We start from the raw sequence: 25,393 nt of genomic DNA, 5'->3' as shown, positions 1-25,393 counted from the left end.
GTGCCATGTCTAATTAACGCGACTTTACCTTGTGCATCCAATTTAAGCAACTTGGTCATATATGCTAAATGCTTGCAAGGCTCATCTTAACCTTAAATTGTTTGGTCGTGCATGTCATTTTCTCTCGCATGACTTTACCTTTGGCCTATGCACTCAACTAGGATTATGACTAACACTCTTCCAACGCATACTATTAGCCTTGTCCTATGTGCTCACATGCCCTCAAATGTCCTTGGCACATAGCGCATCACCAACGCATAACAACCTTTGGGTCAAGCTAGTTCTCAACTCAACACCTCATGGTATAGCTTACCATTGCCTAGGCTCTTACTAATGCGTCCCTTATGACCAATGCATGTATGTCCCTGTTGCTGGTCAATTTCCTTAGTCTCTTGCTCAAGACCAACGCACACTAACTTCATAGGCCTTATGTACTGCCAGCGTTATTAACGCAAAGACATTTCACCATACGTCCACCATGGCTTGTCCCATTTCCTAGCTCATTGTCTAATAATGCTGCCGCATAACACCATCGCATAACGCCTGCGCCTATCGCATAACACACAGCCTACCGCACAGCTCTTGCTCATCGTGTAGCGTCATCGTCTAGCGCTGATGCTAATCGTATTGTTCCAATGCCCATCACTTAACGCTATCGTCCAACGCATAGTGCTATCATTTAGCGTGATCATTCGCATTATCTAGTGCCGCGCATCTGCTTCATGATCACCTATCGCATTGCTTAGCTTGGCGTATTTACTACACGATCGCCTAATCCAGCACCCGTTCATTACTACACAATCGTCCCGCACGCACACCTTCAACGCCCAACGTCGATGTCCGCATAACTTGAGGCTGCTGCATGTTTTGCTAACCTCTCGAGACATTGGCTGCCGCATGCTTTTCTCTTTGCCACACTTTGGCTTCCTTCAATGCCCAGATAACCTTTGAAATAAGCAAGACCAATGCATGGAATAACACCTAGCCAATTTTCTAGCTTCTAGCGCATGGGTTACACTTAGTCAATTTTTCAAGCTTTACTTAAGAGTCAAGCTTTAAATTCAAACTTTTCTTCTAACTTTTCACACTTCTCTCTACAATTACATATTAATTTCCACATCAACCTACTCACCATACTGGTCTTATTAGGAACATACTCAAGTAGAGAAATTAGGGCTCAGGGTTCACACTTTCCTTTGTCATTGACTTTTGTAGCTGAAGATTGACTCGACTCAGTATTTTCTCAAGCCTGTATTTGATCTCTTAAAGTAATGATTTTATGATCTTGCTCTTCTACAACTTTTATGAGGAGATTTATCTTTCTCTCCATCTCTGCCATCGTCGACTCAACCGCTACGTCAGTCACCATGACAAACACTACATCAAAGTGCGGTTCTTTATCTGATGGATCAGTAGTAGAAGCATAGTTGTCGAACAAGGGATTTTTTTTTATGACGATCCCGCCTTTAGGAGATTTCATCAACTGTTCCCAGATTTTCTCCGTGATGACAGAGCTTATGTAAGTGTCGCTTGCGATGACAACTTTGGATGCAACTTTCTTTAGTGCCATATGTAGATTTGTTGATTTGGGTGACGAAAGAGATATGAGAGGTAGAGAGGTTCCACTGGGCGTGCCAATTTATTCGCACGAGATTTCAAGAAAAATTTATTTCATGGAACTTGAATTTTGTATTTGTATTGATTTTGTGGAAAGTGAGTACAATCTCTAATACATAATATTTTGATCCTTTCAAAATAAATTATAGTCTTTAAGCTGGTTGATCTTCTTGAATGATATGCCTTTGGGCTTGTTGATCTTCTTGGATGATCGGCCTTTGGGCTTGAGGATTTGATTGGGCGATCAGCCTTTGGGCTTGTTAATCTTTTTGGATGATCGGCCTTTGGGCTTGATGATTTTCTTGGATGATTGACCTTTGGGCTTTATGATCTTCTTGGATGATCGGCCTTTGGGCTTGTTGATCTTCTTGGATGATCGGCCTTTGGGCTTGTTGATCTTCTTAAACGACCGGCCTTTGGGTTTGTTGATCTTTTTGAACGATCGACCTTTGGGCTTGTCGATCTTCTTAGATGATCAGTGTTCGCACGAGGCTTCCAGAGAAACTTGTTTCGTGGAGTCAAACTTGAGTTGGTGTTGATGTCGATGTTGATTTGATGCGATGTGGTTCGATCTCTAGTACTTTATCCTCTTATTCTCTCTCGGCTGAATGCTTACGCTTGATGTATAGAAGCGGACATATGAATGTTTTTTAGCTTCGAGTATTGGAAGAATGCTTGTATCTTCAAGGGACTTCGATCTTCAGAATTTTGATATGTCTTATGATGTTCAGAGTTTTAGTGTTTTATGATCTTCAGAGTTTTGATATGTCTTCTGATCTTCAAGGCTTTTGAGGAGTTATGTTTTTTAGATCTTTGCCTTAAATTCCTCCAACCTCCCCTCCAAATGAAGAGATAATGCCTTTATTTACAGAGGTTTCTCGTGGGTCTTACATGAGCTTAGACCTAATTACTTTACTGGGTCAAAATTGGGTTTGGGCTAAAATTGGGCTTGGACCCATTTGTTGTTAGGGCGAAATACTGGGTTTGGGCTTAATCTTTAATTTAGCCCAAAATTTCAGCATGAGTTTGAATTGGGTTGGGCACAAGCAACTTTAATTATTCAGCCCAATTTAGCTTATCATTTTTTCAATAGGCTCGGGCTTTCATTAATGATGTGGCAACTCGTGATTCACCGAAATTTCTCATTCAACAAAGAGTATCGGTGAAATTTTGAAAAGTTCAATGATATTTTTTACATGAATATTAATGGTTTGTGTTCCCATACCAACACTAAGGTCGATATTTTTGAAGTTTTTTATTTTATTTTTAAATTTAAATATATTTTTGAAACAAAATATTAACTGTTTCCATCCAAAACCAATATAAATATAAATATTTTTTATTTTTTCTTAAAATTTAAGGACAATTATTTTAAATGATAAAATGGTTGAAAATATTTTAAGTATAACAAAATATCAATACTTATTATTGACAAATTTATAAATAAGTTGGCTCCTATATTTGAAAACAACCCAAGTATTTTAAAAAAAACTCAAGCCAGTGGCATTCTTGAAAATAAACAGCAAATTTGCTTTAACTTTTCTGAAATTGAAACCCTAGGTTACCGTCCCCCAAAACCTGGCGCCCCTCATGTTTGCCGCCGCAGCTCCTATAAATTTAAAACCCCAAACCATCGTCTTCACTTCGTGCCTGTGTTCTATTGTTCTAATAAAACCCTAGCGGGAACTATCCTTCGGCGTTCGCTCTCTCAGTGACTGAAATGAGACCTCCTCGAGGTAGATACTTGAAACAAGCTGTGCTTTTACTCTTCGTGTTTTATCTTCTTCTCTCTTTGGGTTTAGAAAATGATCTGATGCCTACAATGGAGAATAATAGTTCTAGCGCAATGAATTGTTTTTCTGCTCGTTTCGATAGGTGAATGAGTATGGCCGTTTCCGTTCTTACTACCTACTGAATCTGTTTCTATGCAATATCGTTGGATTGGTTATTTGATAGTTGGTTCATGCTGTATAGTGTTATTTCTTTCTTTTACTTAAAGTCTTTGTTTCCTAGCGTCTCTTTTACTGTGTATGTGTCTTTAAATTGGATAAGTTGGGTATGTGCAGGCCGTGGTGGTGGTGGTGGTGGGTTTAGGGGCAGAGGTGATGGAGGAAGGGGTGGTAGAGGCAGAGGTGGCGGTGGAGGTAGAGGCGGTGGAGGCAGAGGTATGCAAAGCCGTGGTGGTGGTCGCGGAGGTGGAAGAGGTCGTGGTGGAGGAAGAGGAGGTGGTATGAAAGGTGGAAGCAAAGTTGTTGTTGAACCTCATAGACATGAGGGTATTTTCATAGCCAAGGGTAAAGAAGATGCTCTTGTCACGAAGAATATGGTCTCTGGAGAATCTGTCTACAACGAGAAGAGGATATCCGTACAGGTGATTTGCGTCTAACAGTTATTCTGCGACTGAACGTTTGTTAGTTTTCAATAGACATTAATGGATGGGAGTGTTCTTTTGAAAATCTTCAATGATGTGTTTTTGATGTATTATTATTACCTATGAGGAATTCTAGTTAGTATAAATACAAACTGTTTTGGGTGGTTCTGGCACGATAGTCAGTGAATGTAATATTTTTATACTTGAATGATTCATGCAAGTCTATATTGTTAGAGCTTCAACGCCAGCAATCAAGTATACAGATCTTTTCATTTGTTGTGTTTGTAAGCTGTCTGCATTGCTAATTATTTCATATATAATGCCATTCAGAATGAAGATGGAACAAAAATTGAGTACAGAGTTTGGAACCCATTCAGGTCTAAGTTGGCTGCTGCTGTCCTTGGTGGCGTTGATGACATATGGATTGTACGTGCTTTTCACCTCCAATTTGATGTTCTAATCTTTTGGCTGTTTCAGTCTGTAGTTTTCTTTTTTCTTTCTTTCTTCCTAATTATAGCTTGTTTGCTTGTATTGTAGAAACCTGGTGCTCGAGTGTTGTATCTTGGTGCTGCTTCAGGAACTACTGTATCTCATGTCTCAGATGTTGTTGGCCCTGTAAGTAGTTAATCTATGGAGTATCTTTAATAGTCTTCACGAAGTGATAGGTTACTTAACAATTGTTGCTGCTTTCATTTTCAGACTGGTATAGTGTATGCTGTTGAATTTTCCCATAGAAGTGGTAGAGATTTAGTTAACATGGCAAAGAAGCGCACAAATGTTATACCCATCATTGAAGATGCCAGACACCCAGCCAAGTACCGAATGTTGGTTGGTATGGTGGATGTGATATTTTCAGATGTTGCTCAGCCAGATCAGGTTCACTTTTTTTTCTTGTTCTTATTTATCTATATTATTCTTATACGCAAACATGATCTATTTTCTGAATTTTGATTTGCACAGTTCAAATTGTACAATGAATAACATCTTAACTCTTGTTTTTTCTTTTTTTCCATTTATTATCCTTTTTGAAGTTGTATTCAATATTTTGCTTTTCATCTCCAGTTTTCTTCTCGAAAGTTTTGTTTTCATCTTTACTATTCCATCTTTTTAAACATTAAGCCCTTTTCTCCTCAACTTATTTAGCATATGAAGAATTTCTCGGATTCCCCTTCAAGACTTATTGAATGATGCTAGACCCGAGTTTCTGATGCTTGAAGAAATACTTTTGAACTGCCGTGATATTTTTTCCCCAAGTCTTTTAATGGTCTTTCCTTTTGCGACTGTTTATCATCCTATTATATTTCAAACAGACCATTTCAAAACACTCGAAGCTCATTTTCATTCTATCTCTGTGCTTTGTGGTTGGATTGTTAGTTTCCTTGTTCATTTTTCCATTCCTCATGAAATATTTTTGTTATTATTTTGGCATGTCATTTCTATTCCATGCTTTGATTCTAACCAACCAACTTGGTTTCATAGCATGTTTAGCAATAATCTGAAATCTTAACCAATTTCTGACTATTCTACAAGAAATAGCAAATATACCATCATGTTTAGATTTTGGCGTTATCTTTCTAATTCCCCACCCACTCACAAAAAAAAAAAAAAATTAGCAAATTCTTATTCATTTCACGTATTTATGCTAACAATTGACTCTGGATGTCCTACAAAAAAAAGATGATGATCTACCCCGAATCAGTTCAGGTTTGGAGGTTTATATTCTATTTAGAGTCTACTAGAAAAAAAAGGAGGAAAGAGTAGAACAATGATCTATATTGTTTAGATCATCTTGTTCAGGAAATGGGATATAAGGGGATTATCCTATAACTTTGTGAGCCTAAGGTTTCTTACCCATTTCCGATCAAAATATATTAGTGCTTGATAATAATTTGATTCCCATTTTTTGGTCATCTGCAGGTATATTTGCTAATGAACATAATGCCATGTATCTATCTCATCATGTTTTTGCCTGGATCTTCTCTTTGTTAAGCATGTGATGAATTACTCGGATTCCCCTTCAAGACATCTTGAATGATGCACAACCCGAGTTTCTGATGCGTCCAAGACTAATAATATCACACTATGATCAACTGTTGAACATCAGTCACTCATTTATGCATCCTTAAACTATTAACTTCGACATTTCAATTTCTTACCTTGACATTCTTTGAACTGTTTTTCATTGCAGGCAAGAATTTTAGCACTTAATGCATCATATTTTCTCAAAGCCGGTGGCCATTTTGTTATATCTATCAAGGTGAGTGAAGAATGATTTCCGTGTTGTTGATAAAGACAAGAAGAAAGCATAACCCGTGAATGGAAGTTAACATATTTCTTTTGGAACTTTTTTTTCAGGCCAACTGCATTGACTCAACCGTTCCTGCAGAGGCAGTGTTTGCAAGTGAAGTTAATAAGCTAAAAGCTGATCAGTTCAAACCAACCGAGCAAGTGACTCTTGAACCATTCGAGCGAGATCATGCTTGTGTTGTTGGTATCTATCGGGCGCCGAAGAAACAGAAGGCTGCAGCTTAGACAGTTCAATTAAACCAAGATTGGAGTTTTAAGAATGCTTTATAGGTACCTGTAGTTTATCCATGTTTCTTATAAGCTAGCTTGTAGCCGAGATCTTGATTTAAAATCCCATATGCGAGTGTAAGAATTTGTCTTAACAATTTTGGTGATTATTGTGGACATAATTAACTGCCGCTTCTTCTTTTTACCCTGTTTTTCATTGCCTTTAACCAAATTATATTCAAGTCGAACTCTAATTTCAAGAAGTTTCAGGCGTTAATTTTTTCTACCCAAAATTTGAAATGCTTTTTTCATTTCAAATTTTCACATCGAAGGTAAGGTTCATAGAAAGGTGTAAGAAGTAATCAAAGGGCCAAGAAGAAATGGTATGGTTGTTCCAACGCGATAGAAAAGATGAATGGTTGTTTTTTCAATCTAAATAATTTGTTGGAATTTTTTTCTAAAAAATGGTCAAATTATTTATTGTAGCAAAAAAAAAATAATAATGATAGGTTTCTATCCATATTTATAAAAAAATAAATTTTAATGTTTTGTATAAATAGTTTTTATATTGAAAATTTCCCTAATTTGTTTATGCATTTATTGATTTAAAATTTTCCTTTTTTAGAAGTATTTATCTATGAAGCATAGGTATCGACAATATGGATATGGTGATTTGTCAATTTTTAAATATGTCTAAGGATATGGTATTTTTATTTTTTTCATATATACAATTTAATATAAAAAAGATACTAAATGTAATCTATGAAGCATAATCACCAAATCTCATTTGATTCAACCTATGAAGCACAAACACTGTTAAAAAAAAAAATTTTAAAACCTTAAAATCAAAGGAAATGGAAATTTCAGAGATTGAAAATGGAAACATAAGATTAAAAAGAACTTGAAATCAAAATTCCAAGGGTTGAAATAAAGAAAGAAGTTGGAGGGAGATTGAAACTGGGCTATTGGGCTACCTGAGGCCAGGCGTGAGTGTGAGGAGACGAGAGAAGTTGACGGTGAGGTGAGGCCAGGCGTGAAGCGTGAAGAACCAGTGAGAAGTCTGAAGAATGAGGAAGCAAAGATGGATGTCGTGTCGTCGGCTGAAGAAGAAGAACCGAAGAAGTTTTAGTTTTTAATTTTAGGGTTTTCTTTTTCTTTTTTATTTATTATAATATCATGATTTAATAATTTTATTAATAAAAATATAGAATTAAGTGGCCTATTGAGCTTAAAATTTAGCCCAAAATGAATATTTTTTAACTTGGCGTTTTTAAATAAATAATACTTCATTTCACGTATTAACCTAATAAAAAACAATTAATTGAATATTAAAGTTTCAATGTTTCTCGATATCGATTTTCTATTTTATGAATGCATAATTAAAGCTGTTTTAACAGTTTAAAGCAAAGTAATACCAATCTCAATATTATTTTGAGGAAATTCAAAATGATATGTCAGAAGTGGGATTTGAACCCACGCCCTCTTCCGAAGACCAAAACTTGAGTCTGGTGCCTTAGACCACTCGGCCATCCTGACAATTGGTAACTTGATTGAAGTAATTTTATTAATTGTATAATAAACATTCTTTCTCGATTTACACTCTCTTATATGAGAATGTTTGTTGTCGACTTAATTCCATCTTAGTCTATATATTTTAAAGTTAGTTCAATTTCAGTCTATAAAATTTTAATAAATCTTAAATCAGTCCCTCAAAAAAAAATTTATACCAAATTTGGTTAAATAAATTATAATAGTTTTCATACAAGGAAATGAATATGTGCATGTGTTTTCAAAAGTTACAGTAACAATGTTAATATATAACAATTTTTTTTTTTTAATTTAAAAAAAAGTAAGAACTCAACAATAGATTAAAAATAGGACCACATTTAGGCTTTATTGAGACAACAAAATTACAACGGAATAATTGAAAATAAACTAAAATTGAACAAATTTCAAAGTATAAGATGTAAACTAATCTTTTAACTTAATTATTTTTAATCTTAAGCAAGTATGATGGAAGAAAGTATTTTTCTATTCTATTTTTAGCCGATCAAATTTGGATGTTTAAAGGATAAAATAATTATATTATTGTTGTTAATGTTGCGTCATATCTTATTTGTATTACATAATATAAACATTAGGTAATTATTCTCAATATATTTTGATGCGTTGAAACAAGAAAAAATAGTAAAAAAAAAAAAAAACACATTATCTTAAAACAGAAATATTATCACACTTTTTAGTGAAGTAAAAAAAAAAAAAAAAAAAAAAACTTCATGTCTCATGGAAATTTTTTTTTTTGAAAAAAGGAAAATCGAATTTACTTTTTATAGTTAAAAAGAAATGCCATATTTTGCCAACGGTCATTTGACCCAAAAGAGAGAGAGAGTTTATGGTATTAACGTAATAACGTACTCAAACGAAGGGTATTAACGTAACCTCACTGGAAAAGAAAGTTACCGTTGGAGGAGCGCTGCGTCTATTTAAGTACAGTCTCGTTCAAGGACTCCCAATTTTGCAACGGACTAAACCTTGAAGAAATCGCCAGAAATTCTTCCACAAGAAATCAAATAAAGTCGAGATCAAAATATTTTTTACTGTGAGTTTCTCTCTGACTTTACGTTTTGAGGCTGTTGTTTTGATTACTGTGTGATTCTTTGTTTAATTGAGAAACAGATGAACAACAGGAAATTGTTGAGAAGTGATGAAAAAGATTTTAGGGTTTTGTTTGGTCAAAGTTGCTACCGGAAATTTATTGTTCTTCCTTTTACCTATGTCGTCGATGGATGATGAAATGAGAATCTGGAGACATTTCATTATGTAAAATTGGTGCTTTTCTGTTTCTTCCTTTTTAATTTGGTTCCGTGTTTTTTTTGAGATTGCCAAGGGATGATCTGAAAAATTAGGAAGATTTTCATTGCAGATTTAGAACGAAAGATTAGTCTTAGGCAATCTTCATTCGTAATCTATGATTTTAGTTTTAGGTAACCTTGAACTGAATTAGTACTGATTTTCGTAGGTATCATGGAGCATGTATAGGCCTTTGGCTTGATTTCTTCGCTTAATTTGTATACTCGGTTCCATTTTTCTATTCGCAGGATAGAATATACATATCTGCTGTATCAACAAGATGGCAATGACATTGCAAAATGGTGGTGGTCTTATTCAGGACGAGAATCTCAATGTTCGCTACAATGGTTGGAACTGAAGCTTTCTGTTTGAATTAAAGTTTGATCTGTCCTTAAATATATTTGGCTGATATGGTTTTAATATTGTAATTTGCGTCACAGGATCTGCCATTGCAGGGAAGGCTAATGCCATGAATTCACAAAGAAAAAGTGGGCTTAATGGGCGAAAGCCCCTTGGCGATCTATCTAACTCAAGAAAGCCAGTCATAAACCAGTCATCAAAACGGCAGAACACGATGAATCTCATGTTTATTGATGAAGAAAATGATGCAGGAAAAAAGAAGAACGTACCAAAGGGCTCTGAGAGGGTGCCGAAGGGTACTCGAAAAGTACTCTCGGATATTTCAAACTTTGGAAAGAGCGATCACAATGCTATTTGTGAGGAGCGCTTCCTGCACAACCATCAAGATTGTATTAAAGCACAAAATTGCTTAAACAAGGATCAATTTCTGAGCATCATTGGACTTGGTATGGTTGTGTCAAGTTTTGATATCTATCTCGAAAAGCACACTTTTCTTTGATGTTTCTTGAAATGTTTGTTTTATATATTTTATTTCTTCTTGTCATTTAGATATCTCCAAAGAATTGAAGATATCCACTTCCACTACAAGAAAGGTGAGTTTTGATGATATATCCCCTTAGTTATACAGTCTTTTGGAGCAAAACATAATAACATGTTGGGTTTTTTGGGTTTTCCAGCCTGATAGTCCATTGAAGATGCTTAAGGAAATGGAGGAATGGGCGGGATTTGATCAATCTCCAAAGAAGTCGTTTCTGTTTGGAAGAGGAGGACTTGAATCATCAACGCCTCTCAAATCGCCCGAATCACCTTCGGTAGATCGCTTTTCTGTTTGGAAGGACAGTGATAGTATCGATTTCACATTGATAAAGACCCCATGAAGCGCATCTTGGCCTTTGCTTTCATCTGGAAAGATTGGTAATGGTGGTGGTGGTACTTTGATATGAAGATTGTAGATTCTATGGATGCTAGAGGATGTTAAAACTGGATTTTTTTTGTTTAATGTTTTTGTAGATTTTTGGATGCTTAAGGTTGTTTTAAATCAAGAAAGAAAGATTGTAGTTGATTTGTTTTTTGTGGTTTGATTGAGATGAAAATTGGTTATCATCTCTCAGCTTCCTTTTGAAAGGGCCATTTGGAAAGATTGAAATGGAACAGATCTTTTGTCTGTTTCTTTTGGTTTAGTTCTTTACATTGCCCATTTTATATTTCTTTGTTTTACTCATAACTGTTGAGAAAATAAAATTGATTAAAAAAAAAACAATTATCTAAATTTCAATTTGTAAAAATGAGTGTAAAACTGAGTGTTAATGAAAAATGAGTGTAAAACTTTTAATTGAAGTAGAGATTGTAAAAATGCAGTCATAAAAAAATCTCCTAAAAAATGTGGTACAAAATTTGTCATAAAAGTGTTTTTTTTATAGCTTAAAAAAATTTGTTTTTATTTTTAGAATTTGACTAAGAATTTAATATACTTAAAAAAGATAGTATATTTTTTTAAATTGTAAGTTTAGTTTTTAGTCAAATTAAAAAAAAAAAAAACAATATTTTAAAAACTATTCTTTTCTATTCTTTTTTTTAGTTTTAAAAAAAGTTGGTGAAAGGATGTTTAGAGACTTATTTTTAAAAAAATATAAATGACACCTAATTGAATTATAGAGTAACCGACAAACAAAAATGATAAATTATATGACAAATTAAAAAAAAATCACCCTTATATGATGGTAGTTACAATTATATCCTCAATTGAAAAATTTAGTCCAAACTCATACGAATATAAAAATTGTAATAATTGTACAACTATTATAAGTTTGAAAGTTCAAATTATCAGGAATTGGGTTGGGTTGAAGGTATTTTTTGGACCAACCCAAAAATTCGAGTTGGGTTGACAACTCAAATGACCCAAATAAAGTTTTCAACTAGGTTATTGGGTTATAACTTATTATTATTTTTATTTTTTAATAAAAAATATGTAACTTATACAACACATGACTAATAACTAGAATCTCATAAAATTAAGATGCTAAATACCAAATATCTATGATATTTATTGTAAACTTTAAACAAAGATAAATATCATAACAATTTAAAAAAAAAATTAAAAATTGAAAAATTAATCAATACAAAGAAATCAAACTTTAAACAAAGAGGAATATATATATATACAAAATTCGGGTTGGGTTAGGTCAACCCAAAATTTTTTTTAGTCAACCCATAACCTAACCTAACCTAATAAAAATAAAAAAATTCAACCAAACCTAACCTAAGAATAAAATTAAACCAACCCAATCAGATTGGATAGTCCGAATTATTCGGGTTATTTGAACACTCTTATATTCTCAATAGAACTTCTATTATTTTCACTCAATTTAGGCATCTTTCTTCCCATAAATATTTGGGAACGAGGAGCAGGCCCATTGGGCCATTTCAGAAAGCCCATAATCCAATTTGGCTATAGAATCCAAATTTTCAAGTCATCCCCATATTTGCATTTGTTCATAGCCAAACCTCATCTCCCTCAGTTTCATAGTTGAAAAAACTCCGAAGAAATGGTAGTTTCACTGAGACTACCTTTGATCTCCTCTCTGCTTTCCCCAGCCTCATCTCGCTCTTCAAACTTCACCTTCTCCAGGCGAGCTTTGGGAATTTCATGGAGGCAGCAACGCCCGTTACGGTTGCCGCTGCTTTCTTCTGGTTTCTCTGCTCGAAGTTCGTCCACCGGCACTGAAATTCGTGTCGACAACTCCAAGAATCGAGTTCCTGAAGGAGCTATCACGCCTCGGTCGCAGGATTTCAATGCTTGGTATTTGGATGTTATTGCCAATGCTGAGCTCGCGGATTATGGTCCTGTTCGAGGTACCATGGTTATTCGTCCCTATGGCTACGCCATATGGGAGGCAATTCAGGTCGCGGAAGCTACAATCAATCTTTACTTTGCCTGGAACATTCAATTTTTCTTGTATGTTTAATCAGACGATGATTCTTTCTGCAGGTATTTTTAAATGCCAAGTTCAAAGAAACCGGCCATGAGAATATGTACTTTCCGCAGGTGTGTCTTTGGCGTGTTTAAGAGTTTCTAATATGAATGAATGTGTATGCTGGATATGTAAAATGATGTAATCTTTGATTTTGACGCAGTTTATACCATACTCTTTTATTGAGAAAGAAGCTAGTCATGTCGAGGGCTTTAGTCCTGAGTTAGCTCTTGTAACAATTGGAGGAGGGAAAGAACTTGAAGAAAAGCTTGTGGTACGTAGTCTCAGCAAAGCCATTCCCCCTTTTCCCGTTCTTCATTTCTCATTAGAAATATTAACCTTATTGTATGTGGTACTTTGCATTGGCAAAATTGGAAATGGATATTAGCCCTCAATAACAGGGACCTGCGGTTTGGTTTTGATTGTTGGTTTGCCTGAGGCTTTGGCAGGTTCGACCGACAAGTGAAACCATTGTGAATCACATGTTTACTCAGTGGATTCATAGTTACCGTGATCTTCCATTGATGATTAATCAGGTTCATTGACTTGCCACATTATAAAAAAATTCTTCCTTGTCTTCGGCTTTTATGTTGTCCTTATTCTTTATCTTTTCTTTCGTGTATTTGATGTAGTGGGCCAATGTTACAAGATGGGAGATGCGCACGAAACCATTTATTAGAACTCTTGAATTTCTCTGGCAGGAGGGGCATACAGCTCATGCCAGTCCAGAAGAGGCAGAAAAAGAGGTATATTTGAGACATCCAAGATTACTTTGTCTTTTTTTTTTTTTTTTTTGGTTTTTGTTTTGTTTTTGAAATAATCATATCCTTTTCATTTAAGGACTTTGATGCTGCATTGCAGGCTATTCAGATGATTGACGTATATACAAAATTTTCTTATGAGCAAGCGGCAATACCTGTTATTGCAGGTCGAAAATCAAAGGTGGAGACATTTGCTGGTGCGGACAAGACCTATACAATAGAGGCCATGATGGGGGATCGAAAGGCACTGCAGGCAGGAACCAGCCACAACCTAGGGCAAAACTTTTCTCGTGCTTTTGGAACACAGGTAGTTTGGCAAATCAATGAAGTGTCTTCCAACATGAATGAACTTGTTACAATAGTTGAGATATATTCTTAATTCCATTGTAGCATATGCACGACTCTTGTTCCTGTCTCACTTTGGTGTCGAACTGATATCTAAATTCTGTTTGATTAGTTAATATGGTTCATTTATTCCCTTTTGAGACATTCAACCATAATATTATTTGATGTCTGACATATTATATTGCACTTTCGATGTGATTTGAGTTACTGAAACATTTACTGGAGTAGTTCACAGATGAAAATGGACAAAGGCAACATGTATGGCAGACATCATGGGCAATTAGTACGCGTTTTGTCGGAGGAATTATTATGACTCATGGAGATGATGGAGGTTTAATGCTTCCACCAAAGCTTGCTCCAATACAGGTATTGATATGAATTTATAATTTGTTATTTGTACAGTATTGTGAGTTCTATAAAGTATATTTCTGATAACAATTACCTGAAGTTAGCCAGGACGTAAAAGTGACCGGAGATTCTGTGCACATAACATACTTGTCTTTGTCCAACTCTTTAAAACTTAAGAATTGTTGGAGAATATCTGATAATGCCAACATGTTTCTGTTTTTTGAGCTGATTGATTCATATTATTCCTCTCTCTCTCAAACAAACATAATTTTAACATAGCTGACTTATATCCAGGTGGTAATCATACCCATCTGGAAGAAGGATGGCGATAAAGTTGAGGTTCTTAGTGCTGCTTCTTCTGTAAAAGAAAGTCTTCAAACTGCAGGGATAAAGGTTAAACTTGATGAGTCAGAACAGAGAACTCCAGGATGGAAATTCAATTTCTGGGAAATGAAGGTTGGTGGTTATACTTTATGATTAAGATCAATCTAATAAAAAAATGATTAAGATCAAGCTCTGACCGTTGTCTTCCCATTAGTTTAGGAAAAAATTGTCTAAAAGCAAACACTAACGTTAAAATTTCAGCATGTGTTGACTGGTTAGCTGCCAATAGATACTCATTTTGACTCTTCTACGATCTCTATATCTTTTATGAGTATTTTCACAAATTGGAATCAAGTTTACGAGAAGAAACTGCTTCTGCAGTGTAAGTGATAGGCCCCCAATCACTAAAGTATATGTGAGGAAGCGGGTGAGGAAGAGAGGTGAGCTGGCTTGAGGGAATATGTGAGTTATTGGGTGTGGGCCCAAAGGAATATTGTTAGTTAGGGCTAGAAGAGTGATGGTGAGAGGGGTATATATATTTGGGCATGTAATGGGAGTAGGGGTATTGAGAAATTGGTGAATGTGATCGTCTCTTAGAGACCTTGGAGAGGTATGGAGCTCTTGAAACTCCCTTGTTTTGTGGATAAAGAAAATTGAAAGGTTGAGACCTATCAATTTTGGTATTAGAGCAGTGATCTTGGGTATGGTTGAGAAGATGGAAGGTAAAGTATCGGGCCTTGGAAGAGAAGCTGGTAGAGATCGGCGAGAAGCAGGAAACGTTGGAGAATAAGGTGAAAATGGGGTTTGGCGAGACGAATGGAAGACTCGACAACTTACAAGTACAACTCGAGTTGTTGATATCGTGGTTCAACACTGTAATGTCAGAAAAGGGATCAACGTCATTAGAATGAACAATGACGGATAAAGGGAAAGGAGTGGTGGAAACACCCTCTAAGGAATCGAAGAAGGAAGGAGAATCGTAGGAAGGAGTGCATGCACCTGGGAGTAAAGAGGTCCCATTGTTTGACATGTGATTGAGGAAGCTGGAGGTACCCATCTTCAAGGGGGAAGAGGAAGAAAACCCTGATGGGTGGTTGCATCGAGTGGAACAATATTTTGTTGTTAATCGCTTAATAGAAAAAGACAAGTTGGATGCAACGGTACTATGCCTGGAAGGGGAACTTTAGAATTGTACTGGTGGGAGGAGGACTGGAAACCGATTGGAAGTTGGAGTCGATTCCGCGAGCTGTTTGTGGAGAGGTTCCGACCGGCGGCGAATGAGGCGGATCGTTATGCATGTCCAATGCGACTTCAACAGGAGAAATCTGTGAGGGAATACCGCCGTCGATTTGAGCAGTACTCGACGGGATTGAAGGATTTGGGAGAAAAGGCTCTGGAGAGCAATTTTGTATGCAGGTCGAAGGTCCAAAGTGAAATGCAGATACTAAACCTATCAAGATGTCGAGAGCAAGAACCACGATTACCCCAATTCGAGATGTCGAGAGCAAGAACACGGGGGGCCAACGTGACATGCAGATACTAAACCCATCAAGATGTCGAGAGCAAGAACCACGATTACCCCAATTCGAGATGTCGAGAGCAAGAACACGGGAGGTAAATGAGGCGGATCGTTATGCATGTCCGATGCGACTTCAACAGAAGAAGTCTGTGAGGGAATACCGTCGTCGATTTGAGCAGTACTCGACGGGATTGAAGGATCTGGGAGAAAAGAAGGTCCAAAGTGAAATGCAGATACTAAACCCATCAAGATGTTGAGAGCAAGAACCACGATTACCCCAATTCGAGATGTCGAAAGCAAGAACACAGGGGGCCAACCATATCGGCGTTTAACGGAGGAAGAGATACGAACCAAGAAAGAGAAGGGGATTTGCTTCAAATGTGACGAAAAGTTTAGCTTTGGGCATAAATGTAAGAAGGAATTACAATTTTTGTTCATACAAGATGGAGAAGATATGTCCTCGTGGGACGAAGGGTGCGACGGGGAGTTGCAGCAACCTGACTATGGCGAGGACACAAACTAGGTAACAAACGATAAGGAAGTAGCTCACTTACCCCTTAATTCCATGGTGGGCTTGAATTCCCCCTGAACGTTGAAAGTAAAGGGAACTATCAGAGGCCGTGAAGTGGTGGTGTTAATCGACGGAGGAGCCACCCATAATTTCATCAATGAAAACCTGGTCACCTCACTCCAAATACCATTATCGGTAACAAAGGAATATGGAGTGGTGCTCGGAGCTGGGGGGTTCCATTCAGGGAGTGGGAATTTGCAAAGGTGCGTTACTTACCATTTATGATTTAACTATCTTTCACGATTTTCTTCCCTTGTCCCTTGGAAACGCAGATGTGATACTAGGTGTGATCCCAACAGTCTACCTCCAATTAGAGAGCACGACCATGCTATCGAGCTAGAGCGAGGAGTTGGGCCAATTAATGTACGGCCATATCGATATCCACAGTTCCAGAAAGACGAAATTGAAAGACCCGTTGAAGAGATGTTGATGGTAGGGATAATACAACCAAGCCACAACTCATTCTCAAGCCCTGTTCGATTAGTAAAGAAAAAAGATGGGAGTTGGAGGTTTTGCGTGGATTACAGGGCCCTTAACAATGCCACCATTCCAGATAAGTATCCAATACCCGTGGTTGATGAGCTACTAGATGAGCTATTCGGGGCTACCATATTTTCTAAGATCGACTTGAAGTTGGGGTATCACCAAATCAGAGTTAAACCGGCCGACGTCCATAATACCGCTTTTAGGACACACGAAGGATACTATGAATTCCTGGTAATGCCATTTGGGTTGCGAAACGCCCCTACGACTTTTCAAGCTATCAGGAATGATATCTTACGACCATACTTGCGTAAGTTCGCCCTCGTTTTCTTTGATGATATTTTAATACACAGCAAGGTCTTGGAGGAACATGTGAGTCACTTGATCAAGATGATGGAAATTTTGATAAAAAATCAGTTTGTGGCAAATGGGAAGAAGTGCCATTTTTTCACGCATAGAATATTTGGGACACATTGTCTCCATTGAAGGGGTAGTAGCTGATTCGGCAAAGATTGGAGCCATGGAGAAATGGCCGAACCCTAGAAATGTTAAGGAACCCCGGGGTTTCTCGGGATTAATAGGTTACTATCGCAAATTTGTCACTAACTACGGCATCATTGTGTTACCCTTGACTCCGTTGCTAAAAAAGGGAAATTTTGTGTGAAATTCTGAAGCTGAAGAAGCCTTCTATCATTTAAAATTTGCCATGATTGCCGTACGAATGCTGGCCCTACCAAATTTCAAAGACCCATTTGTAGTAGAGATTGATGCTTCGCGCGTGGGCGTGGGAGCCGTGCTAATGCAACATAAGCGGCCGTATCCTTCTTTAGTCAGGCCCTTCCCCCTACGCATCGATTTAAGGTTGTTTACGAATGGGAACTTATGGCCATTGTGTTGGCAGTGAGAAAATGGAGGCCCTACTTGTTGGGGCGGAGATTTACAGTCCGTATTGATCAAAAGAGCTTAAAGTTCTTGTTGGAACAATGTGTAATTGTAGGCGAGTATCAACATTGGATAGCTAAGCTAGTGGGTTACGGTTTCACCATAGAATATAAACGAGGAATGGAGAATTTAGCAGCTGATGCCCTATCTCGTTTACCACCAGCAATGGAGTTGGGTTTACTCAGCCTTGTGGGAGGACTCAACACTGCTATATTTAAGGATCAGATTGCGGCGGACGAGGAATTAAATGGCATTCGTCAATCTCTTATGGCTGGGCACAACCAACTACCCCAGGGTATTCCGTGAGTGAAGGTCTGTTATATTACAAAAATCGCCTCGTTCTTCCAGCCAATTCCTCTACCATTCCTCTTTTACTGACTAAATTTCACAATAGTCCCATTGGGGGTCACCAAGGGGCTCTTAAAATGTACCAACGGTTGGCAAAAGAGGTGTATTGGCGGGGGATGAAAGCACGAACGCGAGCGTTTGTAGCCGAGTGTGAGATTTGCCAGCAAGCTAAGTATCTTACCTTAGCTCCAACAGGGTTACTCCAAGCTATACTAGTTCCGGACAAGGTTTAGGAGGATATCGCGATGGACTTTGAAGGCTTACCAAAATCAAGAGGTATGACACAATTATGGTTGTGGTAGACCGATTATCCAAGTATGGGCATTTTGTCATGCTTAAGCATCTGTTCAATGCATATTTCAGTGGTTGCACTCTTCACTAAGGAAATTGTAAGACTACATGGCTACCCTTGCAGCATGTATCAGACAGAGACAAGATTTTCACAAGTTTGTTTTGGGAAGAACTCTTTAAGGCATCAGGACACAATTACGACGTAGCACGACATACCACTCACAAACCGTTGGGCAGTCAGAAGTGGTGAACTGCGACCTTGAGACTATTTGAGATGTTTCGCGATGGAAAAGCCCAAAAAATGGTCCAAATGGATCCCTTGGGCAGAATTCAGTTACAACACTACAGTGCACTTGGCCACTGGCATGTCACCTTTTGAAGTGCTATATGGACGTCTGCCACCCTCACTGTTGTGTTATGAGCAAGGTACGCGTGTGGTGGCTAAAGTGGACCAACAATTATGAGCCTGTGATGAAATGTTAAAACACCTGAAGGCAACATTACAGAGAGCGCAACAAAGAATGGTCAAGTTAGCAAACCAAAGACGGCGAGAAGTGGAGTATGAGGTAAACAATTGGGTCTATTTGAAGCTCCGACCATATCGACAATCCTCATTGGCCCATCATGCTCACCCAAAGCTGGCCCCTAGGTTCGTTGGTCCTTTCAGATTACTGCTTAGGTAGGGCAGGTCGCTTAACGATTGGCATTACCATCGAACTCGGGTATTCACCCTGTTTTCCATGTGTCACTTCTGAAGAAAGCAGCTGGTTCCAACCTTCCGGTGCTGCCGCTTCCCCTATGTTGGCACCAGATTTGACTTATGTTATACAGCCAGCAGAAATCTTGGGTATGCACAATTCGCCTATGGAAGAAGGAGCCTTTGAAGTCATGATTCGTTGGGAAAATGGCTTACCAATTGATGCTACTTGGGAGAAAATGGCTTACCAATTGATGCTACTTGGGAGCTCTCCTCAGTGATCAAAGATCAATTTCTTGATTCCACCTTGAGGACAAGGTGGCTCTTTGGGAGATAGGTAATGATAGCCCCCCAATCACTAAGGTATATGTGAGGAAGCAGGTGAGGAAGAGAGGTGAGCTGGCTTGAGGGAATATGTTAGTTATTGGGTGAGGGCACGAAGGAATATTGTTAGTTAGGGCTAGAAGAGTGATGGTGAGAGGGGTATATATATTTGGGCATGCAATGGGAGTAGGGGTATTGAGAAATTGGTGAATGTGATTGTCTCTTAGAGACCTTGGAGAGGTAGGGAGCTCTCGAAACTCCCTTGTTCTGTGGATAAATAAAATTGAAAGGTTGAGACCTATCAGTAAGTTGGTTGGCTGGCATTTTTATTTGAGGATGTGTGCATATTGGTTATTGATAGCTTTGAATGCTAAATTTCCCTTTTTAGCAACATGATTTTCGCCTAGATTTTGTTTTCCTCCCTCTTTGCATTTGATGCAATTAACTTGGAATCAAATATCCGTAACTAGGCTTTGACTGTAGGGCGTTCCTTTGAGGATTGAGATTGGACCCAAGGATGTTGCAAGTCAAAGTGTGGTCATATCTAGGAGAGACATTCCTGGAAAGCAAGGGAAAGTTTTTGGGATATCCATGGAACCTTCTGTTTTAGAGGCTTATGTAAAAGGGACATTGGATGAGATCCAGTCATCTCTTCTTCAACTGGCAAAAACTTTTCGTGACAGGTACTTTCTTATGTTGGGATGTTATTTGATAAATATGTAAATCTACATTCAGTTACATTACTTCTATTCTTTTAGAGTTGAAGTAATTGAATGTTGAATACATGCTTCTTGCAAATTGTAGTACAATGTTAGATTCTTAGCAGTTAGAATGTATTTGCCATTCATTTTGTTGAATCTTAGAATATGAAAACCTGCATTTACCTTTCATATGATATATATACCTTATTTTGTTAATGGCCTATTTGCAGTAACATTGTGGATGTGAGTTCATATGATGAACTTAAAGAGGCAATTTCCGAGGGAAAATGGGCTAGGGGTCCTTGGTCAGCTAGGTAGGCTTAATTTCATTTATTGAGATCTGTTGATCAGTCTTTGATTTATATGTTTGTGCGTAATTGTTTGCATCTTTATGCACTCTATCATTTTTGCAGTGACCAAGATGAATTGAGAGTTAAAGAAGAAACAGGAGCAACAATTAGGTGCTTTCCTTTTGAACAGCCACAAGGGCCTAAAACATGTCTGATGACTGGTAACCCTGCTGAGGAAGTTGCCATATTTGCGAAGTCTTACTAAGATATGATTTCAAGGCATGACTTAAGACCTCCAAGTCTTGTTCAATTGGGCTAATCACGTTTGGGCACCATCTTGAAGGCCATGTTAAATATACCTGGAAGAGGGAGCCTTCTAAATCAGTTCAACTAAGGCAAAGGCTCTAGCTAGCTGGTTGGCATTGGCATTTGTCTTTTGAAGTTTGACGTGTTTTTGTTCTCTGCCTGCCTAATTATTTTACTTGGTGGCTCAATCCTTCATTTCCGGGCATTATTTAAGTGATCTATTTATTTATGAACTAAATGAATTGACAATCTTGTTAAAGCAAGTTTTTGTCTTTGTTTCATTTTTCATAACATGAGCTTGCTGTTTCACTTTTACAATGTTGGTCTTGTGAACTACCCAAAGTAGTATTATGTTGAGTTTGACACAAATGTGATGTAGCTCCTACAATTTTTGGGTTGAAATGTAATGAGTGTACATTGACTCACTTGAAAGAACACAAGAAAATATAGTAATACAAGAACATGAACTTTAACTTCATAATCTAACATGGCCGTTTACCAGGTATGATACAGCTTCGAACTTTAAATTATGCACTGTACTTCAGGTCTTTACCAGGTGAAACTCATAGAGTGAAACTTTAGATTATCTCCATAAGCAGTTGAACAAATTTTTGCTACATCATGCCGCATCCCGGTTGGGCCGCTGACTAAAACTCCAATATCCGATCCTTTGCAATCAAACAGAATTTTGCAATCAAACAGAATTTCTGCATTACAAAACGTGTTACCATATATCATTGATGTTGATTGCTATATATGTGTGTGTGTGCACGCGTTGTTGGTTGATACAAAGGCAGGAAAACTTACTCTTGAGATCAGGCCTACCCCCATAATGGATGCTGGTTGCTTGAACTAGGGATTGGCAGGGAAGGCTCTCAAGCTCACTATCACCTCGAAAGATCCACGATCCAGGTGATGCTTTTGGTGATTGAAAATTGTGAATTTGAATTTGTTTGCCATTTGAAGCATTTGTTTTCCTTTGCCACAGAAAGACAAAGCTAGAAGATATGCAAATACAAGCAAATGCTAAGAACATGTCCCAAAGAACCTTGTAGGTGTAATTGTAAACAGCATCGCCGTTTTGTTCAATCGGGTAAATGTAGTAGCGAGTGATGATGCCTAAAAGTATCAAGAACATCACAAACGAAGATGAGATAATCGCACCAAGGAGCAGCCAATTGTTTGGTCCAAGAGCCTCTGACACTGGTGAGTCCAGTGGATTTGGCTTAAACCATATTGTGTTTATGAGATTTTCAGAATTTGTCTGAGGTTGTTCTTTCTCTCTGGTGATATAAGCTTCAATTTGTAATGGTATATTCGAAATTTCAGTTTGTGTGCTAGATACTGGAAGCAAGAGATCCAACATAGTGAGATCGATGGAGTTCTTGAAGGCGCAGACGAGCCGAATTTGCGGAACATGACAGTTCGGTTTTGTGCTTCGAACAATCATTATCTCTCTGATTATTGATATGAAGGGAGTAATTCCACTTCCTCCGCTTATCAGCAGCAGAGATTCATGCCTTCAAAAGAGAACACATCAATCAAAATTAGGTAAACTCCACTAATTCAAGGCTATACTTTGGCTGTAGGAAATCACCTTAAAAAGTGAGTAGAAGCAGGACCATATGGACCTTCAACAGAAACTTGAAGGTGATCCAGAGAAGAAGAAAGTTGTTTGTGAAGTTTGGAAGTCCAACTTCCCCCTGATTTGATAACAACACTAACTGTATCAGGCTCCAATTTGCAGTTAGAAGTGACTGTAAAGGGATGCCATTGCAGTTTGGAAATGCTTGGCACATTTATGAACATCACACTTGTAGGTTTGTAGCTTAGTTCTGATTAGAAAAAAGGTAAATTCCAATAAAATATTTTGCAACAAAACAAAAAGAAATAGGAGTTCCAATGATTAACTCTTGGAGAAATTAAACCTGGACTTTTCAAAAAGTTCAATTCAACTGCACCACAAGGAAGATGGCGAGCTGAAACCAGGCTTACATGCCGTTGCGATTGTAAGAATCGTAAGAATCGATCAATAGCCCAGAGAAAGATACCAGGAAGAATCAAACATACATATGCTGCTCCCACATGGATTAGATAGAAGATGATGTAGAGAGCGTAAAAATGGTGACTGTAATAGAAAACTTCAAACATTTTTCGACGGATCGATTTAAAACTCGTCACCCAGATAACTGTGGCAAATGCCATAGCAATCACTCCAGCAACATTTGATACATAGTCTTCACTCCATTCTTTTAACTGCTCAATGATGCAACATTCCATTAGTAATGGTTGCAGAGGCAACACATGGTGATGGAGCAATACATTAATAGAAAAATAACATGGTTCTTCTTGCTATGGAGTTAAGTTTTGTTGTAGCCAACAACTATTCCCTCCCCCCAATCACGAGTTGTTCTAATCACAATTGAAGTTACTTCTTAATGAATTAAATGTCAATAAATAGTGATTTTGAAGTCCATAGTAACATATGTTTTGGATGGAAGGAAGGTTGATTACATGTTTTGAAAAACCTTTATAAAATGACTTGGTAAAGGACGCTAACATTTATACAGTCAATCAGGACAACATAACTTAGGGTGTGTATAATTGATTTTGAAATGGTTAAAATAATTTTTTTTCATTATCAAAATCACTCCATACATGTTTTTAATCATTCAAAATGAAACTTGATAATATAAAAATTAAATTTAAAAGTAAAAATTAAATATTGAATTGATTTGTGTGATTCAAATCATGTTTGGAGTGATTTGATCATATGTTTAGAATAATTTTAAACAAAAATAAAAGTGATTTTAACTATTTTAATATCATTTTCATCCTTAAAAATAGAAATAAAGCATATATTGAGGGCTAAATGACAATTGAAGGAACCATGGATAGAAAAGAGAAAATAGACAAATGGTACTGGCAGCCGCCAATATATTAAATATAATTGGAATTTTAAAATTTGAAAACTATACTAAAGAGAATAGATAGAAAGAAAATTTTTATAGATCGAACAAAATGTCAAACAATTTATAAAAATAACAAAAAAAAAAAAAATGATATACTGATAAACTTCTATTAACATCTATCAATAATAGATTTCTATCCGTTTCTAACATCGATAGTCATTGATAGATTTCTATTAACATCTATTATAGAAGATTAAAATTTTATTATTTTATATAAATAATTTTTCTTATTTTATTTTATTTTTGAAAATCCTCCGGAAGGGAATCTGAAAATCCTTTATAGAAATCTCAAAGAACCAATCACTTTCAAATGCAATATATAGGACAAGGGAAGGATAAAGAATCAAAATGAAAGTAGAATTCTTTGCACTGAAACAAACAAAAGATACAAACAAATCATAAAATAATTAAGAAGACAAAAATCACTCATTTTTTTTTTCTTAAAAAAAAGTTATACAATAACTAGACTTGGAAAAGTCAAAATTGATGGACACAAACAATGAAAAAAAAAAAGAGTAAAAAAGAAAGAAATTACCAGAGCCATTTGATCAGTGATGGCCCAGTAGATGATGAATCCAAGGGTGTGCAATGCAAAGAGAAGATTAGAAATATGGCCAAGCCAAATGTGATATTTGATAGTTGATTCTGAAGTAAGTCCAATTAGAGGCAATAATGAAGAGCCTCTTGTTACTGGAAAGAACAGAAATGCCCAGCATATATTTCCAATGTACCCAACTCTCAATGATACACTTCTAAACTTTGCTTCCCCACTGAACCAAAAAATACTTCAAATATTTAAAATTTTTCAAACCAATAATTACCTTTAATTCAACTAAGACAAGTATTGTTTCTTTTAAAGTGGTTTATGAACTATAATTTCAAGTGTAAAGTGGTTTTTGATCATAGTAAAAAGTGTTTTTAGTGATACCAAAATTCAAATATAGTGTAAATTCATTTGGATTTGTAATAAGTAAAAGCATAATTAAGAAGGAAAACATACATTGTCTCTCCAACATTATCCATATGAAGATTACCAAAACTGACGTATAAGTAATTTCCAAGAGACCAAATCAAAAGTAAAAGAAATGCAGCTGCAAACACAATCTCCAATGTATTAACAATCCCAAATGGATTCATCACTACAATTGGTCGTTTTAGAAATGAATCTCCTCGGCTCCTACATCCAAAAATAAAAAAATAAAAAAATAATAATAGAAAAAAATAATAATTAAAGGCTAAAATTAATTAATGGTTAAAAATTAACCTTTGGGTAGAAAAGGGTTTAGGATCTAATTCTGAAGATTTCTTCTGCAAATGGAGATAAAAACAACCCAAAACTGCCATTAACATGATGGGAAAGGAGAAAAGCAGAAGATTTGTTCCTATATATATAAAAAGAAACCCCAAGTTAATCACAAAACAAAACAGACCCAATATAATCAAATATTTGGAAAATGAAGGGGGTGAAGGCAATTAAAAATAAATAA

At 36.7% G+C, this 25,393-nt stretch overlaps 4 protein-coding genes and 3 non-coding genes across 8 annotated transcripts in view; 5 read left to right on the top strand and 2 right to left on the bottom strand.

Annotated features, from left to right (window-relative positions):
* Positions 1-3,197: 3,197 nt before the first annotated feature.
* Positions 3,198-6,707, top strand: LOC120068308 (rRNA 2'-O-methyltransferase fibrillarin 1-like). Its single transcript, XM_039020031.1, has 7 exons — positions 3,198-3,353; positions 3,684-3,988; positions 4,319-4,414; positions 4,526-4,603; positions 4,688-4,864; positions 6,177-6,245; positions 6,344-6,707. The coding sequence occupies exons 1-7, from the start codon at positions 3,338-3,340 to the stop codon at positions 6,518-6,520; spliced, it is 918 nt and encodes a 305-aa protein (XP_038875959.1). The 5' UTR covers positions 3,198-3,337; the 3' UTR covers positions 6,521-6,707.
* On the top strand, positions 5,129-5,200 carry LOC120070431. The gene has a single exon (XR_005479925.1). It is a non-coding gene; the product is annotated as a small nucleolar RNA snoR60 (small nucleolar RNA).
* On the top strand, positions 5,976-6,047 carry LOC120070430. The gene has a single exon (XR_005479924.1). It is a non-coding gene; the product is annotated as a small nucleolar RNA snoR60 (small nucleolar RNA).
* Positions 6,708-7,954: 1,247 nt separating the features above from the next.
* TRNAL-CAA lies at positions 7,955-8,038 on the bottom strand. Its single transcript has one exon. It is a non-coding gene; the product is annotated as a tRNA-Leu (tRNA).
* A 930-nt stretch (positions 8,039-8,968) lies between these two features.
* LOC120087032 lies at positions 8,969-10,775 on the top strand. The gene is made up of 5 exons (XM_039043881.1): positions 8,969-9,101; positions 9,601-9,699; positions 9,793-10,158; positions 10,262-10,305; positions 10,390-10,775. The coding sequence occupies exons 2-5, from the start codon at positions 9,633-9,635 to the stop codon at positions 10,588-10,590; spliced, it is 678 nt and encodes a 225-aa protein (XP_038899809.1). The 5' UTR covers positions 8,969-9,101; positions 9,601-9,632; the 3' UTR covers positions 10,591-10,775.
* Positions 10,776-12,108: 1,333 nt separating this feature from the next.
* LOC120070326 (proline--tRNA ligase, chloroplastic/mitochondrial) lies at positions 12,109-21,252 on the top strand. Its single transcript, XM_039022253.1, has 11 exons — positions 12,109-12,615; positions 12,702-12,758; positions 12,848-12,958; positions 13,134-13,220; positions 13,317-13,430; positions 13,546-13,752; positions 14,019-14,156; positions 14,433-14,594; positions 20,121-20,320; positions 20,569-20,652; positions 20,752-21,252. Exons 1-11 carry the CDS (start codon positions 12,259-12,261, stop codon positions 20,891-20,893), a joined length of 1,659 nt encoding a protein of 552 aa, XP_038878181.1. The 5' UTR covers positions 12,109-12,258; the 3' UTR covers positions 20,894-21,252.
* Positions 14,380-25,393, bottom strand: part of LOC120070325 (ferric reduction oxidase 4-like) — an 11,256-nt gene continuing 242 nt past the window's right edge. Inside the window, exons 2-9 of one of the 2 annotated variants that reach the window (XR_005479854.1) lie at positions 25,171-25,288; positions 24,907-25,083; positions 24,442-24,676; positions 22,863-23,190; positions 22,532-22,769; positions 21,742-22,454; positions 21,434-21,641; positions 14,380-14,517 (exon numbers count right to left, since the gene is read on the bottom strand). Coding sequence is in view for 1 of the 2 variants with exons in the window: in XM_039022252.1 (XP_038878180.1) it covers positions 21,484-21,641; positions 21,742-22,454; positions 22,532-22,769; positions 22,863-23,190; positions 24,442-24,676; positions 24,907-25,083; positions 25,171-25,288 (1,967 nt within the window). In the remaining variant the exon portion in view is untranslated. Of the gene's footprint in view, positions 14,518-21,322; positions 21,642-21,741; positions 22,455-22,531; positions 22,770-22,862; positions 23,191-24,441; positions 24,677-24,906; positions 25,084-25,170; positions 25,289-25,393 lie in introns of those variants that run through there. The other variant, XM_039022252.1, reaches the window with a different exon arrangement.

This window comes from Benincasa hispida, chromosome 1 (assembly GCF_009727055.1).
Source record: "Benincasa hispida cultivar B227 chromosome 1, ASM972705v1, whole genome shotgun sequence".
NCBI classification, from domain to species: Eukaryota; Viridiplantae; Streptophyta; class Magnoliopsida; order Cucurbitales; family Cucurbitaceae; genus Benincasa; species Benincasa hispida.
This window is presented reverse-complemented; position numbering and strand designations above follow the sequence as displayed.

What these genes read in the sequence shown, in the direction of transcription:
- LOC120068308 (XM_039020031.1), top strand. An exon ending in AGAAGAGGATATCCGTACAG is followed by an intron (nt 3,989 to 4,318) that starts GTGATTTGCGTC and finishes AATGCCATTCAG; the next exon opens with AATGAAGATGGAACAAAAAT. An exon ending in ATTTTGTTATATCTATCAAG is followed by an intron (nt 6,246 to 6,343) that starts GTGAGTGAAGAA and finishes CTTTTTTTTCAG; the next exon opens with GCCAACTGCATTGACTCAAC.
- LOC120087032 (XM_039043881.1), top strand. Translation starts at nt 9,633, where the DNA reads ATGGCAATGACATTGCAAAATGGTGGTGGTCTTATTCAGGACGAGAAT. An exon ending in TCTCAATGTTCGCTACAATG is followed by an intron (nt 9,700 to 9,792) that starts GTTGGAACTGAA and finishes TTTGCGTCACAG; the next exon opens with GATCTGCCATTGCAGGGAAG. An exon ending in TCTGAGCATCATTGGACTTG is followed by an intron (nt 10,159 to 10,261) that starts GTATGGTTGTGT and finishes CTTGTCATTTAG; the next exon opens with ATATCTCCAAAGAATTGAAG.
- LOC120070326 (XM_039022253.1), top strand. Translation starts at nt 12,259, where the DNA reads ATGGTAGTTTCACTGAGACTACCTTTGATCTCCTCTCTGCTTTCCCCA. An exon ending in TTCCATTGATGATTAATCAG is followed by an intron (nt 13,221 to 13,316) that starts GTTCATTGACTT and finishes TATTTGATGTAG; the next exon opens with TGGGCCAATGTTACAAGATG. An exon ending in TCAATTTCTGGGAAATGAAG is followed by an intron (nt 14,595 to 20,120) that starts GTTGGTGGTTAT and finishes CTTTGACTGTAG; the next exon opens with GGCGTTCCTTTGAGGATTGA.